Here is a 16460-nt window from a genome sequence, read left to right as displayed (position 1 = left end):
CTGGGGTGGGGCTGATCACTCACCCCTGTAGCCTCGACAGGTTTTTCTGTGGGGGGGGAGGGGGAGTGCAGGATTGGGCCCCCCAGCACTGTCCCTGGATGGACCCTCCCCCTACACACCTGGGGGCAAGATCATCCTCCCGCTGACATGCTCAGCCCTGCTCACCTGGAGCGATTAGGGGCGGCCGAGGCAGAGAAAGTCCCTCAAGGATTGTTGGATGAAGGCAGCTCCGAGAAAGCGGCTTAAAGGCTTTAGCTTGGGCTGGGGGTAGCTAAATGGGGCAGGAGGCCACAGGCTGCCCGTGCGGTGCCAGGTCAGCAGTGCTGGGAGGCACAGACAGCAGTAGCCTGGCCTTAAAGCAGTCGGGCCTGGAAGCCAGGGTTCTATTCCTGGCTCTGAGACAACTGCGGTCCCGTGGTCAGAGCAGGTGGGGGCCGGGAGGCAGGATGCCTGGGTTCTGTTCTGGCCTTACCACTGTGAGGGCAGCGACACACTCCGTACAGCTTCAGCCAAGGTTCGGCCCTGTGACTCCAACAGCCCTTAAAGCCATTCTCCCTGGGCAACTCCATCTCTCTCCAGGCATTGGGGTAACTGTGACACTGCCTTTACCTATTACAGGAAGTGGCACAAATGTCTCTGCTGGTGGAAGCCTGGGGCAGGGACAGCAGGGGCCTGTGAGTGACAGGCACTGGCAGAGCTGGAGGGGGGGGGGTCGTCTGAGGAGCAGCATGTTTGCTGGATCAGGCCCATGCCAGTTATTTGTAGGTGCTGTTTGCCTGCAGGATGGGCTTTCTTCTCACGTCCTCGATACACGAACTATTCAAGAGCTGGCTCAGCTTGGTTCAATCCCCTGTCTGGGTCACAGCAGGGCCTGTGTCCACCCCCCCAGGGCTGGGCCATGCCAGAGCAGGGGGCAAGCTGTGGGTCCCTGCAGTTTACGTAGACCATCCCTGCCTTGAGGCGGAGGTCTGCTCTAACAGGAAGGTGCAGTGGGGCATGGGTGGAGCCAGAGAGGACAGGACCCAGCTGAGCAGGGAGGGTTGGTTCATCAGCTGAATAAGGGAGCAGGCAGGCTGGGCTGGCAGAGTACAAACATCACCATCACTGTACAGGGCTGGCCCTCACCTACCCTCACTGTGCACCAGCTCCCCGCCCCCCCGCCCCGATCTTTGGTGGCCAGAGCACAGCTGGACAAGGCCCTCAGCAGAGGACTTCACAAGTGCTGGATCAGTGATCCCATGCTCCGCAGGGCTGGCTGAACTGCACTCCCTGGGCCCAGCCCGCCTAGCCTCAGCTGGTTATAGACTGAACAGGGGTGTGTAAATGATCTCCCAGGAGCACCCAAGGGCCCTGGGGTGAGCTGCCACCTCAGACTCCATGGGGCGGCGAGGCTGCTGCTCAGTGTAAAGCCAGAACGACTCCTCTGGAAGTAACTCTGGCCTGACACCAGCATCACTGACCAGGGAGCTGAGGGTTTCTAGGCTTCTCACCCATGCTCTGGCCCCCGTTTCCCCACCTGTAAAATAAGGCTTCAAAACAGGGGCCTGGTGCCCAGGGAGAAGTGGGGAACAGCTGCGACCAGCTCTGGGGATCGCCTGTCCAGCATAGAGCCCACCTGCAGCTGCAGTAATAGTGAGAGCCCCAGCCCCCTGCCCTGCAGAGCAAGTGCTGCTCTGGCCCCAGGAAGGGATGCACTGGCACCTTGCTGAAGCTCCCCCCCCCCCCCATGCAGGGACACTCCCACCTGTACAAAGCATGGTACCTCCTAGCCAGCCTGTCCTGCCACCCAAAACACAGCCCAGGGATTGCCTCTCCCCCCCCCCCCCTTGGCTAGTTTCTGTCCTTGTGGCTGTGCGGTTCCCTGGGACAGGCCATGCAGGAGACTGGGGGTGAGATCTGCCCCAGACACTGGCCTGCAGGAAAGGATTCCTGGCTGGTTAGAGCCCAGGGTGGGCAGCAGGACACCCAGGCTCTGCCCTGACTCAGAATGTCTGCAACTCGGCCATAACCCTGAGCTCCAGGGCACGTGTGGAGGCGTGACACCAAGAGCCTATTAGCAGCCACCCTCTCCCACAACCAGACCCCGTCTCTCACCAGATTTTAGAAAGCCTCTTAGCTAGGTCATCCCATTACCCCCTGGCCACACATCACACTCTGGCCCTGACAGCAGACAGACCCAGATCCGGCCAGCAAGCTTAAGGAGCTGGCCCCATCACCACAGTAGCCAAGTGTCACATGCTCATTAATGGATTCATTCTCAAAGCCCCCCTGCAGGGAAGGAAGGATCATCAGTCTTCCAGTTGGGAAACTGAGGCACAGGGACACTTGTAGGGTGACCAGATGTCCCGATTTTATAGGGACAGTCCCGATTTTGGGGTCTTTTTCTTATATAGGCTTCTATTACTCCCCACCCCCGTCCCGATTTTTCACACTTGCTGTCTGGTCACCCTAGACACTTGCCCAGTCTCTCAGGTCAGCGGCAGGGCTGGGACTAGAACCCAGGCCAGTGCCCTAACTACAAGCACAGGCTGCTGGGTGTCTGTTAACATGAAAAATCCGCCTCCTCCCCAGCAATAGCTCATTCATAAGCACCCTTTGCTCTCACTGCTGTGGGCCAGAAGACCTGTTCAGCTTGAAATACACAAATAGCCGAAGGACTGCCTTTTATTTAGTCCCTCTTTTATCACCTTCTACTTCCTGTTTTCACCACTCCCTTCCTGGCAGCTGGCTTCATAAGAACGGCCGTACTGGGTCAGACCAAAGGTCCATCCAGCCCAGTATCCTGTCTACCAACAGTGACCAATGCCAGGTGCCCCAGAGGGAGTGAACCTAACAGGTAATCATCAAGTGATCTCTCTCCTGCCACCCATCTCCCATCTGATAAACAGAGGCTAGGGACACCATTCCTTACCCATCCTGGCTAATAGCCATTAATGGACTTAGCCTCCATGAATTTATCCAGTTCTCTTTTAAACCGTTATAGTCCTAGCCTTCACAACCTCCTCAGGCAAGGAGTTCCACAAGTTGACTGTGCACTGTGTGAAGAACTTCCTTTTATTTGTTTTAAACCTGCTGCCCGTTAATTTCATTTGGTGGCCCCTAGTTCTTATATTATGGGAATAAGTAAATAACTTTTCCTTATTCACTTTCGCCACATCACTCATGATTTTATATACCTCTATCATATCCCCGTCTCTTTTCCAAGTTGAAAAGTCCCAGTCTCTTTAATCTCTCCTCATATGGGACCCGTTCCAAACCCCTAATCAAACCCCTTTTCTGAACTTTTTCTAATGCCAGTATATCTTTTTTGAGATGAGACCACATCTGTACGCAGTATTCAAGATGTGAGCGTACCATATATTTATATAAGGGCAATAAGATATTCTCCGTCTTATTTTCTATCCCTTTTTTAATGATTCCTAACATCCTGTTTGCGTGGACATCTTCAAAGAACTAGCCACGATGACTCCAAGATCTCTTTCCTGATTAGTTGTTACAATATGATGGGGGCTAATTTAGCATGTATAGTTGGGGTTATTTTTTCCAATGTGCATTGCTTTACATTTAACCACATTAAATTTCATTTGCCATTTTGTTGCCCAATCACTTAGTTTTGTTGAGATCTTTTTGAAGTTTTTCACAATCTGCTTTGGTCTTAACTATCTTGAGCAGTTTAGTATCATCTGCAAACTTTGCCACCTCACTGTTTACGCCTTTCTCCAGATCATTTATGAATAAGTTGCATAGGGTTGGTCCTAGGACTGACCCCTGGGGAACACCACTAGTTACCCCTCTTCATTCTGAAAATTTACCATTTATTCCTACCCTTTGTTCCCTTTTAACCAGTTCTCAATCCATGAGAGGATCTTCCCTCTTATCCCATGACAACTTAATTCATGTAAGAGCCTTTGGTGACAGACCTTGTCAAAGGCTTTCTGGAAATCTAAGCACACTATGTCCACTGGATCCCCCTTGTCCACCTGTTTGTTGACCCCTTCAAAGAACTGTAATAGATTAGTAAGACACAATTTCCCTTTACATAAACCATTTTGACTTTTGCCCAACAATTTATGTTCTTCTATGTGTCTGATAATTTTAATCTTTACTATTGTTTCAACTAATTTGCCCGGTACTGACGTTACACTTACCAGTCTGTAATTGCCTGGATCACCTCAAGAGCCCTTTCTAAATATTGGCATTACATTAGCTATCTTCCAGGCATTGGGTACAGAAGCTGATTTAAAGGACCGGTTACAAACCAGTTAATAGTTCTGAAATTTCACATTTGAGTTCTTTTGGAACTCTTGGGTGAATGCCATCTGGTCCCGGTGACTTGTTACTGTTAAGTTTATCAATTAATTCCAAAACCTCCTCTTAGTGACACTTCAATCTGTGACAATTCCTCAGATTTGTCACCTACAAAGGACGGCTCAGGTTTGGGAATCTCCCTAACATCCTCAGCCATGAAGACTGAAGCCAAGAATTCATTTAGTTTCTCTGCAATGACTTTTAAGTGCTTCTTTTGTATCTCGATCATCTAGGGGCCCCACAGCTTCCTGCTTCTGACGTACTTAAAAACATTTTGTTATTATCTTTTGAGTTTTTGGCTAGCTGTTCTTCAAACTCCTTTGTGGCTTTTCTTATTACATTTAATTTGGCAGTGTTTACACTCCTTTCTATTTACCTCACTAGAATTTGACTTCCACTTTTAAAAAGATGCCCTTTTATTTCTCACTGATTCTTTTATATGGTTGTTAAGCCACGGTGGCTCTTTTTTAGTTCTTTTATTGGGGTATACATTTAAGTTGGGCCTCTATTATGGCATCTTTGAAAAGTGTCCATGCAGCTTGCAGGGATTTCACTCTAGTCATGGCACCTTTTAATTTGTTTAACTAGCCTCCTCAGTTTTGCATAGTTCCCCTTTCTGAAATTAAATGCCAGTGTTGGGCTGTTGAGGTGTTCTTCCCACCGCAGGAATGTTAAGTGTTATTCAAATCAGCATATCCCCCAACCAGGCCTCAGCAGAGCTCAGCTCCAGAGCCTCTCTTCCAAAGTTTCCTTTTGAGTCCAACAGCTCTGACCCCAAGTCTTAAGGGGTGTGTGTGTGCACGAGACTGGATCAGTTTTAATACATCACATTTACTGCAAGCTACTTAGCTATCTCACCAAAAATCTTCACTTCCAGCATTTAACACCACGCTAGCAATAAGAGCTGCTTCACGTAACACAGTGGCCCCACTTCAAATGGAGCTGTAGTTCTTAGCCAATGTGTCTGACTTGCTCAAAACACTGACCTCTGCAAGACCCTATTACAACACAGGCAAGCATTTCTTGCTTAAGGTGGGCTGTGTTTTGTTTCAAGGGGCCATTTAGTGTCACAGGATAGCACATCCATCAGCCAGGGGTGATATGAACTTCAGGCCCAGAAGGGAGAGCACCAACTTGAAATCGAAAGGCAATGCATCAAAAGTAATCCTGCTGCTACCTCTGTGCACGGACCAGCATAACTCCTTCACTCTTCAAAGGATTCCATTGTCCCTGCTGCTATAACCCATTAACTAGAGGGGGTTCCAGACAGAAGCTCGACAGGAAAGTGTGTCAAATGCTCCCGTAAGCTGGATAGTTACTGTGCTCTAAGGTGGCCCCTGGAGGTGCATAGTTAGCCAGAGCAATAGAACAGGCTTGTGTGCCTTTTCCAAGGGCAGTCGTCTTTGCAAGAGGACTCAGAACCTTTCAGTGACTCCATCTGTAACTTCACCAAGTCACTTATGTTGGCTATTTCAAATGGCTAATTACTGTTTGTTTATAATTAAGATAGTATCACTTGTTAGATGTTATGCATTACTGCAAACTGTTCTCCAGGCAGTGGGAGCAGTGCTAAGCCCAGAGAGCCCATGTCAGACCTGTGACGAAAGGCAAGCACAACCTTCCCACTTATAAAGATTAGCTTATACTGCCCTTCTGCAAGACTAATTCAAACTCTGAAATATCCATGTGCCCCACCCACAATGTCACCAGTCCACCTCAGGGGGTCAATAAAGACAGACTAGCCTAAACCCAGGGAGTTAAAGGTACATACTCAGTTACAACCCTGCTGGCATGAACAGGTGCCTGCCCTCTAGCACACTAGTTCTCAAACTTTTGTACTGGTGACCCCCTTTCACATAGCAAGCCTCTGAGTGAGACCCCCCCCTTATAAATTAAAAACACTTTATAAATTTAACACCATTATAAATGCTGGAGGCAAAGCGGGGTTTTGGGTAGAGGCTGACAGCTCACAACCCCCTGAGGGGTCCCAACCCCCACTCTGAGAACCCCTGCTCTAGCAGGAAGCCACAGATGAGTAGTGATCCACCTTCTCAGGGGAAGCTTATGGCAGCTGATGGGTTAACAGACATAGCTATCCTCTACAAGTTACATCTCACTAACACGCAGCTCTGGGCAAGAGCTTGTACAGCTCCCCTCAGACTGCCCCACAGATCATGGATGTTGTGTGTTTAAGCAGACCACGAGGCATAGGCTGGAGTTGGACTAAATTAGAGTTAAATGATTTTTCTTGAACCTAAAGCACCCCTAGCAGTAACAGTCCCCATTAACCACTGCAGCAAGCACAGCATGGCACTCAGTTATTGGCAGTGGGTATTTAGTGACAGCTGGGATTTCTGCTCCTGACCAAAGTGCACAGTGTAGCTGCACTTCCAGATCACCTGTGCTGGCATAAACCGGTGCTGCAAGAGGGGGGCCTAGTCAGACTGGCACAGATAACAGATCCAGTACAAGGGGGCAGTCCCCTAACAGAACACACCAGAGGTGGAATTTCATTGTAGGCTTGGATCACAGCCATCCTGCCCCCATGCTCCTCTTACCCCCCTCAGTTATAATTCAGAAGAAGTGGTGACTTCAAAGTTCTATCCCCAGCCTTAAACTAAAGCACTAGTCTTTCCACAGCAGGGTAAACAAGTGACTGGCCTCAAGGAAGCTATCCTCATCTGTCCCCCAGCCCCAGATTGTGTTCCCCTTCCCACAGCTGTAACCCTAGCATGAGCTTGGCTATTCCCACCTAAATGTGATGCATTGTTCCAGATAAAGTTTGAGCAGAGACCAGTAAGGTAGAACCTAGCACTTTATTCAGATCTTCAGTTAATTGGTGGGATTTGAAGAACCAGACATACGTAATAAACCTCCACAAAAATAGATCATGAAAGGCACTTTCCACTCAAGGCAGAGGCCATGGGATAAGCATGTAAACAAGCTGGCTTCTCTGTACAACACCAGCCAAATCAGCCTCTCCCAGGGCCAGTTGCCCTAGCTTTGCCCTCCCCCTTATGTTTACACCAGCCAGACCCCCTGTAGGTGTGACCCAAGGTTTTTCTGTAGGACACCTTGGCCTATCAGGGAATGCTGGAAACATGGCAAGGAATCATGGTGTCCAAAACAAAACAAAAAAAGTGTTAAAAAAGCTGCCATCTGAGCCAAGGGCTTCTCTGTACTCACACCCTGCCCCAGAGAACAATAAATAAGCAATTAGAAAAATGTTCAAGTATGAAGGGTTATTTTTGCCACCTCTCCTCCCCTCCAAATGCACCTGTGGCTCTGAAGGAAGCTGGCTTCTCTGTAGCTACACCAGCCATTCAGAGCACGAATTGGACCTGGCTTTGAAAATAAAACAAAGTTTAAAAACCCAGGAGGAGTTTTGTGCAGTGTGGAATTCTCCAGCTTTCTTATAAAGAAAAAAATTACTCTGGTACCAAAGTGTGCAGCCTACAGACCTCGGGTACTGCCTGGGGACTTCTCTGTAGTACATCCCCAGGCTGCCAAGTGCCCGTTGGTTAGACAGGAGATGGTGAGGTTTGGCTAGTGCTGAAACCATGCATAGGACTGATTATCTTTTTAAAAACCTTATTACGTACGTCCTCCAAGAAAGACAGCTGAAAGTGGAGAGGTTAAAATCTGGTGCCACTCCAGATGGAATTAAGAGCATAAAGCACCACAAATGGGTAGAGTAAGAACTGCCTTTGAATAAAAACCGCATCAGGCTGGAGCTCCAAGTGAAACTTGCGTTGCATGCAAGGCTAGTCTGCTAGGGGGAAGCACTCCCAGACAAAAGCTACATAGTCAGACTGACCAGGTTACGGGGACTAGAAGGCTTTACATTCTTAGACACCACAAAATCATGCTGCTCAACAGGGCTGGAGCTGGACAGATGCTATAATGAACCACAGATTCCACATGCATGTTACAAGGACTATTTCTCAGTCAGCATTTGAGGGGGAAATTCACTGCAGTTCTTAGACTTTCACGGTTGGGTTCTTGGGCATACAACAGATCCAATCTTAAAGTATCATTTACTAGACAGACTGATGTCTGCTCATCTCTAGGCAGTTACACAGATAGCTTGTGCTCACTGTTCCACTAATAGAGGGAGCACAACGCCAGAAATAGGACGATAGCATAGTCTAACTCGTGGTCCCCATAGAATTAATAGCCATGGCAATGGACAAAGTTTGCCGAGTAAGAGCTGAACAGGAGGACAGGATAAAGTTAGGGAAGAGGGGCTCTTTCCCCCAGAGCCTGAAAGCTTCTCTGTAGCCTACGCCAACAGGTCTGGGGAGAAAAGCCTAACACTTTCAATATTTTAGCTTTTTGGGCAGTTCCCATGGGAAGCTGTCCCTACCAAAGTGGCCATAGGCTGCAGTCCTCTGATAAATGGGCTTCTTCAGATCCAGATCCCTGGAATATACAAGTCCTTAACTTAATACAGCGCATTCAATCACAAGCAAAGCAAAACAAGAGACAGTTTTCAGAGGCTCTGGTTTAGGTGAAGTTTTTTGACTCAGCAGGGGGAAGTCATGGAGGCAGACACTCCGTTGGTGGAGCAAGCTTGGAACTGCATATGCCTTGTGGGAGGCCAAGACACCTTCCACCTTGCTATAAAACCCAGACTCAATACAACTGGATTCATTCACTGACTCAGAGGCTCCTCTCGCTTCCTTTTAAGACTCAGTTGTCGTTTCTCAGGCTGGTTTGTTCTTTAGACAGTGTCCTAGACACTTAGCTAGTTGCTGGGCAGTCCGAACTCATCCTGAGAAACAACAAGTGTTCAATCTCACATGATGTCATAGGATACTTACCCCTTACAGGGCTACAGCACATCAGGGCCTGGTGATCCATTTGGTGGAACCACTTATCTCTTCTGTTTAAGCAGCTCTTGTCCTAGCCCAATGGCTGCTTCTGACTTTAAATCTGTTGCTTCCAGCACAGGTTGCAAAACAGGCATGAATGCAAACAGCAGCTCAACATTGCACCCAAAGGGTTTGCTAAGATGGTTAGGCAACCAAGTCCTGCTATAGAATCCTAGATTTTAAGTCCAGGAGCATTTAGCACCCAGTCCAAAGGCAACCTCGGCCTTCAAGCAACATTAGTGCTCTCAGATACTTAATCCAAGAGGCCACCTGTTTGGTTACAGAGATAGGGTTAGCTACTAAAGGCAGTCCCGCATGGAGAAGTGTACTTCTACCGTCAGCGTGACATAGTAAGGAGTACAAATGCTGCTGGAATTGATTATCAGTCATTCCCTACTCATTAGCTGCTTCAGATTTGCCTACAAGCAAGTAGGGAGCTATTCCCCCCCATCTGCATGCATTACCATCTTTACCTGACAATAACCCCAGGGCGGAGGTCAAAGTTCTTCTTCACAATCTCTAGCAGCTCCCGCTCGCTCTTTGGAGAAGTGCCATAGTGGAAAATGGAGATGGACAGTGGGTGGGACACTCCAATGGCATACGAGACCTGAGGGCAAAGGAAAGTTTAAACACTTCAGGGGACTTGCTGGAGCAGATGACCATGGGCCCCCCCCAGTATAACACTCCCTCACCTCACATTCTGAAGGGGTACTTTGTTCCCAGTAATGCAGGAGCTCATCTATCCGCTCAAATACTTGCAACAACTGCACCTCCACTCCGTATCTCATTCCACACCCGTTACAGTAGTTACAAGAATGATCAGCTCTCCGTTCAGCTGCTCTGAAGGTACTGACACTGTTCATGTTACTCTCTGCACCGGCCAAGCTACCCTTCTCATCTTACCTTCTATTCCTGGGTCGTTCTTTGCTCTGTTCACTCTCTAGAGTCTATCCTGGAAGGGACACCCAAGCAGTGCAGCACACCGCAAGTTGGTCACTGCCAGCGATGCAGATAACGATACTATTGTGCTCTAGGTTATTACTCCCTGGTTTGGAGACCGTCTATACAACCAAGAATGGCATTTGCCACTCCCACGGCAAGCTCCAGTTATTCACCACTCTGGTCAGCTGCTTTCCAAATGCCATCCTACCAGTTTGTACTGATGGAAATGGGCTTCCCAATACAGCTAGCCACACCCCTTTCTTCCCTTGGCACAGCAGCCCCAATGCAGCTTTAAAGGGAGAGACCCTGCCAGCCACCAATAGCAGCTGCTAAATCCAGCTCATTTACAAATATCCCTCTCCAAACTTCAGGCCAGCAGGCTGGCCGTACCTGGACAAGCACTCTCCTGCACAGGCCAGCCTTGACGAGGGACTTGGCTACCCAACGAGCAGCATAAGCAGCAGAACGGTCCACCTTGGTGTAGTCTTTCCCCGAGAAAGCACCTCCTCCATGAGCACCCCAGCCACCATAAGTGTCGACAATGATCTTCCGGCCAGTCAAGCCAGCGTCTCCCTGGAATTAACACCCCCATTAAACCAGACTCCATTTAGAAACGCTTGTCAGTTTAGAGCACAGTAGCTGCCTTCAATAGCCACTGCTTACACTAACTTAAAGCCTAATCCTTGCACCCACTGAAGACAATTGCAAGAGCCCCCTGAAATCACTGGGCACAGGGCTTTCAAATTAAGCCCTCCCCTCCCCCCAGTTCACAAGGATCTGGTTTCACTTTTAGTGTAACGGTACAAATGGCAGCTTAATTATATCAGCTCCACTTGCTCCAACACACTTGTTTGCTGACAAGTATTTACTCCACTGAACTCTGTAGAGCCATTAGTTCTGGGAGAGAAAACTGGCTTGCAAGTCTGCACTGGAGGTCCACATTAGCCTGGCTATGATACACATTGCCAGAGGGGGAGTTTTGGAAGATTAATCTACATGCAGCCATTGAAGGTGACCAGACACACCCGAGTGAAACGTTCCTTGGAGGATCGAATCATGGAAGATCAGGGTTGGAAGGGACCTCAGGAGGTCATCTAGTCCAACCCCTGCTCAAAGCAGGACCGATCCCCAGACAGATTTTTGCCCCAGATCCTTAAATGGCCCCCTCAAGGATTGAACTCTCAACCCTGGGTTTAGCAGGCCAATGCTCAAACCACTGAGCTATCCCTCAGGCCAAGCCTATAACAGGGTTAAAAAAACGAACTAGATAAGTTCATGGAGGATAGATCCATCAATGGCTATTAGCCAGGATGGGCAGCGATGGTGTCCCTAGTCTGTTTGACAGAAGCTGGGAATGGGCAACAGGGAATGGATCACTTGATGATTACCTGTTCTGTTCATCCCCTGTGGGGAACCTGGCATTGGCCACTGTCGGTAAACAGGATACTGGGCTAGATGGACCTTTGGTCTGACCCAGTATGGCCATTCTTATGTTCAGTGAACTTAAATTGTCAAGATTTATGCACTCCTCTCCTTTGGTGTATTACTACAACATTTCACCTGTGTTATTAGAATTTTAAAATAATATCTGAATCCATCTCAGTCTTACCTGGGGACCACCAATGACAAAGCGGCCGCTTGGCTGCAGGTGGTAGATTGTATCATCATCCAGGTATTTTGCAGGCACAACAGCTTTGATCACTTTCTCCTTTAGGGCATCCCTCATTTCATCCAAGCAGACATCTTCATCATGTTGAACAGATATGACAATCGTGTGGACTCTAATAGGGATGACAGCACCACGGTCCTGCATGTACTGCACGGTCACCTGAAATGATACCCCAGACCAGGAGAAAAAAACCAAGTCAGGTACAGCCACATCTACAGCAGATCCTAACGGGGGACAGCAGTGCTCTCCACCCTCCAGACTGCTAAGTAGGACTGAGAATACAAACTAGCGTCATTTCATTATTGGTCCACCACTCCCCAAAGGCAGAAATTCATTCTGCTCTTGGCTTGCTATAGCCAGGCTCTCTCGTACATGCCCATTACTGCAGTGTATGACAGGGCTCCACTTACCTGAGTTTTAGAGTCGGGTCGCAGCCAGGGCAAGGTGCCATTGCGACGCAGGTCTGCCAGCTTGGCATTCAGCTTGTGTGCTAAAACAATGGTCAGGGGCATGCACTCCTCAGTTTCATCTGTAGCATAACCGAACATCAAGCCCTATGGGAGAGAAGAGGGGTCTGAAACCTCACCTTCAACAGAACCACCTACTGACAAAGTGCTAAATATGGTCCTATAAACTAGAAAATGTTTCCACAAGCTGGGAACAGCTGTTACTAGAATACTAACCTGGTCCCCAGCACCAATATCCTCTTCATTCCTGTCTAGATGGACTCCCTGGGCAATATCAGGAGACTGCTGCTCCAAGGCTACCAGTACATTGCAAGTCTTGTAATCAAATCCTAAAACACAACAGAATTTCAGGTTCACAGAATAACTGCACTGTCCAGCTAATCCTAGAAAGTTTATCATATTTGTTCCTTAGAACACCTAGCAAATTGGTTACAGATACTTTTAGAAGCCAACAGCCTTATACTCAAATCTAGAAACAAAAGCTTTCCAAACCCAGAGAAACAAGTGGCTGGAGGCACTTACCTTTGGAAGAATCATCATAACCAACATGTTTGATTGTATCACGCACAACTTTCTGGTAGTCAACAGCCGCTCTGGATGTGATCTCGCCAGCCAGGAGGATCATCCCAGTCTTTGCAACAGTTTCTAGAAGAGGATAAAAGGATCTCCATCAACTTCAGTGTCACTCACAGAGAAACAAAACAGCTCTCATACGATAGCAAAAGTGCATCTAACGGACAATTTCTCCCCTTTTCTAGGCTACATATCCTCACCACAAGCAACTTTGGCATCTGGATCCTGCTTAAGGTGGGCATCAAGGACAGCATCACTGATTTGGTCACAGATTTTATCTGAAAAGAAATCAAACAGCCAATCAATCACTCAATGCATGGTGCACCTTCCTGAATCCCTTTCTCTTTCCGCTCAGTATGTTGAGCTTCAGCCAATTCTGGGAGTCTCCACGCAAATTTGTCAACAGAAAGCAACAACTGCAGTGTTACACAACCCCAGGCAGAAATGCTGTTATCTTGCACTGTAATTTCCTGTCCCTCAGATGCAGCACTTGTCCCATACTATACAGGAGGGTTGTTGTTTTTTTTTTGGGGGGGGGGGGTGTTAGTGTGGAATCCCAAGCATTTTCTAGTGGAACTTTTAGGATCACGTTACTATTACTATTACGTCAGGGTTTAAATTTAGCCACTTACTCTCCGTGATGTAGCTATAAGACAGGGATTTTGACATTGTGCAACTTACCCCCGCAGCCCCGAAGAGGACAATGCACTGCACTGCCAAGTGATTCACTTAAGCACCCAAACCACAGCAGCATCTGAGCTGCAAGTGGTTCTGCCCTCAAGCACAAATAGAAGACAACAGCTTCAATTTGGTTTGTACAGGTGTTTAATTTTAGAAAACTGTTCTAACAAAATGGCCACTTGCAGCAAGACCACTCTAGTATGCACTCTAGATTTGCACACGAACAGCAAGAGATCGCATGTGCCCAACGTAGCCCCACTGATGGAATTTTAACTTGCAATACTGTAGGCCGCAGTCATGTTGCCATTAGCCATGGCTGCCAAGAAGCAACCAAGTTGTGAGCAGCAAGCAGCCAGCCTGTGACTGCAGAACTGGTTTCAGCTGGTCAGCCAGCCTGCGCATAGCTAGTCGCTCTAGCATGACTGCTGCAGACAATTATTCTAGAGCAATCTGAAACCCCTAAAGCACTAAGGGCTTTGCAAGAATTGTTCAAATTCTGTGATGAATAAGCTACTCACTACTCAGGGCTAGATGTCGTCCTTGACAATGACCTTTCAGATCAGATTTGGAGCAGACTGACATAATTCTGTGTGCTGCACAGGAACGAAATGGAATAAAGGAAAGCCTGACACTGAGCTAGCCCTCCCATCATCTTTAACCCATTCATTCCTCAGATCTTTCACCAGTCACCCTGAATAGCAGTGCTGGAAATGATGTGACAAAATAAGCATAATTTTCTAGACCACCCAGGGAGGGAAAAAATTCCCCTGGATGTCATTTACAAAAGAACACTTAATCGTTTACACCTTGAGGAAAGATATTTTACTAACAGCCCCCAGATAATAAAACAGACTAAAGGGAGGACTTAATGACATCAGAAAATTTCTGGTTAGGGTAACTATGCCAGCAACAATCATTTGAGCCCTGCTGTCCCTAGTCTTGTAGTGAAGACAGACTGATATTAGTGGAAGTAGTTTGTTGAAACCAGTTCACCTGTTTGGCCAGACCATAAATGGCCAATGGTTTGGACCTACACACAGCAAATGCCACTGAGCAGTCTATTAAGTTCGTTGTGCAATGTGAAAGTGATTTATAATGGGAATGGGAATCTAATAGAACAGGGCCCCAAAATGGAGACTGCAGTCAGAAAAAACACAATGTTGTTATACTGAAACAATGCCAGGACTGAGATAGTATGTTAATCCTTCCTTGTCATGGAAATGAAGGAATCTATCAAAGAACCCATTGAGCATTGACCTTGTAAGTTTGTCCAAAGCAATTCCACACAGAACCTGACACTATTTTAGACACTTTCTGTAGCAGGGGTGAGGAAAAGGTAGTGATCTGTAGACCTGTCTGTGTTCAAGTCTGAAACACAAGGCTATTAAAGAGTAGAATATACACCATCTGGATTTATGTTTTTTATTTAAACCTCAGTTACTATGTTCAGCATCCTTTGAATTCTTTTCTTCCCAGAAATACAGCATTGGAGTGTGGAGACGTGTCTGAGTACCCCAGCCATCACAGCACTTCACAAAAGCGTTACACAGATGAAGAAAACGAGTCAAAGGGAGGTGAAGGGAGTTGCTCAAGGTCACTGAGCAAGTCAGTGATGGAGCTCGGAACAGAATCCACATCGACAACTGCCCTAATCTGCTGTCTCCCTACTGGCACTGTGAGGCTATGGCGATGACAACCATAGAAGTCCCTAGATGGCTTGGTCTCTCCAGCCCAAGAGAGAAATGGGACATACGCACCAGCTTTAAGAGCTCACGCCCTTGTAAGTGACTTGGTGCAAATGGCAGGTGGGTTTCCAGAACAGGTGCGGCAGACAAGCAACTGCACCAAGAGGGCTGCAAGCGTCTTGAATGGTCCCAAGGAACCAGGAGGCAGCTGTGTGTTGTGGGTGTCGCTTTACTGGAGGGGAAGTGCTTAGTCATGTGCGCGCGGCTGACTCACCGCCCCCCTCCCAGCGCACACCGCGTGGAGGGTCCCGGCATCACCCCGGGGCGCCATTCCGCCAGCCTCCACATGTCACAGCAGGCGCGAGCCCCCCGGGCGACCCCCACCTCCCCGCTCCGGCGGGAGCCAGCCCAGGGCCCGGACAGGGTCCCCCGGCTCCTTTGCAGGGAGGCTGATCGGTCCCCGACCCCGGGGCTGCCCAGAGCCACGATGGCGGAGACGGACAATGGACGGCAGGGGGCCGCCTCCCCGGGGGGCGAACTCACCCCCCCCCCAGTCCCCGCGCGGGGACCACGTGCCGCCCGGCTGAGCCTGCAATGCGGCGCGCGTCCTCGCAGATAATGGCGGAGGCAGCGGGAGCGCGCGCCCGGCCGAGTTTCATCATCGCCCTCCCCTCCGGCGCGCGCATCCCCCCGCCCCCCACAGAGACCGGACTGCTCCGCCGCGTGCACGCGCTTCCTCCTGAGGAGCCCGCGCGGCCGGGCCGGTTTCCCTCCCCGGAGAACGGGGCCGCGTCCCGCCCTCCCCAAACCCCGCGGCCCTCACCTGGGTGCCCCTCCCCCACGGACTCGGAGGTGAAGAGGAAGCTGCCCTCGTCGATGAAGGCCTCGTGAAAACCGTTGAGCTGCCCGTTCATGGCGACACCGGAAGGAAGCGGCGAAAGAAGAACAAAGGCCCGCAAGACACCAGCCTCGATAGAATGAGAGCAGCGCCTCCGCGGCACCGGTATTTATACCCTCCACGGCCCCGCCCCCGGCAGGCCCCGCCCCGCCGCAACGCGCCAATCTCGGGGCGGGCGGGGAGAGCGAGCTCGGACTCAACCACACTCCGGGGAAGGGGGCCACGTTATGTAATAAATCGCCCCTTCCCCGACACACCGACCAGCTCGCTCGCAGACGGAGGAAGGGCATTTCTCATAACTCACCATAGCGCAAGACAATAATTCATGTCCTTAACTCGGCCCCGGGAGGGCGGCACAGGGAA

At 49.2% G+C, this 16460-nt stretch overlaps 1 protein-coding gene across 1 annotated transcript; it reads right to left on the bottom strand.

The window, feature by feature from the left end:
• Nucleotides 1-7105: 7105 nt before the first annotated feature.
• Nucleotides 7106-16177, bottom strand: MAT2A (methionine adenosyltransferase 2A). Its single transcript, XM_065397992.1, has 9 exons — nucleotides 16023-16177; nucleotides 13034-13111; nucleotides 12783-12905; nucleotides 12477-12589; nucleotides 12204-12347; nucleotides 11734-11952; nucleotides 10515-10697; nucleotides 9656-9789; nucleotides 7106-8730 (listed from the first exon to the last, which is right to left on the bottom strand). The coding sequence occupies exons 1-9, from the start codon at nucleotides 16111-16113 to the stop codon at nucleotides 8628-8630; spliced, it is 1188 nt and encodes a 395-aa protein (XP_065254064.1). The 5' UTR covers nucleotides 16114-16177; the 3' UTR covers nucleotides 7106-8627.
• Nucleotides 16178-16460: the final 283 nt, after the last annotated feature.

Source organism: Emys orbicularis, chromosome 2, assembly GCF_028017835.1.
Source record: "Emys orbicularis isolate rEmyOrb1 chromosome 2, rEmyOrb1.hap1, whole genome shotgun sequence".
Lineage (NCBI taxonomy): Eukaryota > Metazoa > Chordata > Testudines > Emydidae > Emys > Emys orbicularis.
Note: the sequence above shows the minus strand (reverse complement) of the source record. Positions and strands in the feature narration are given on the sequence as shown.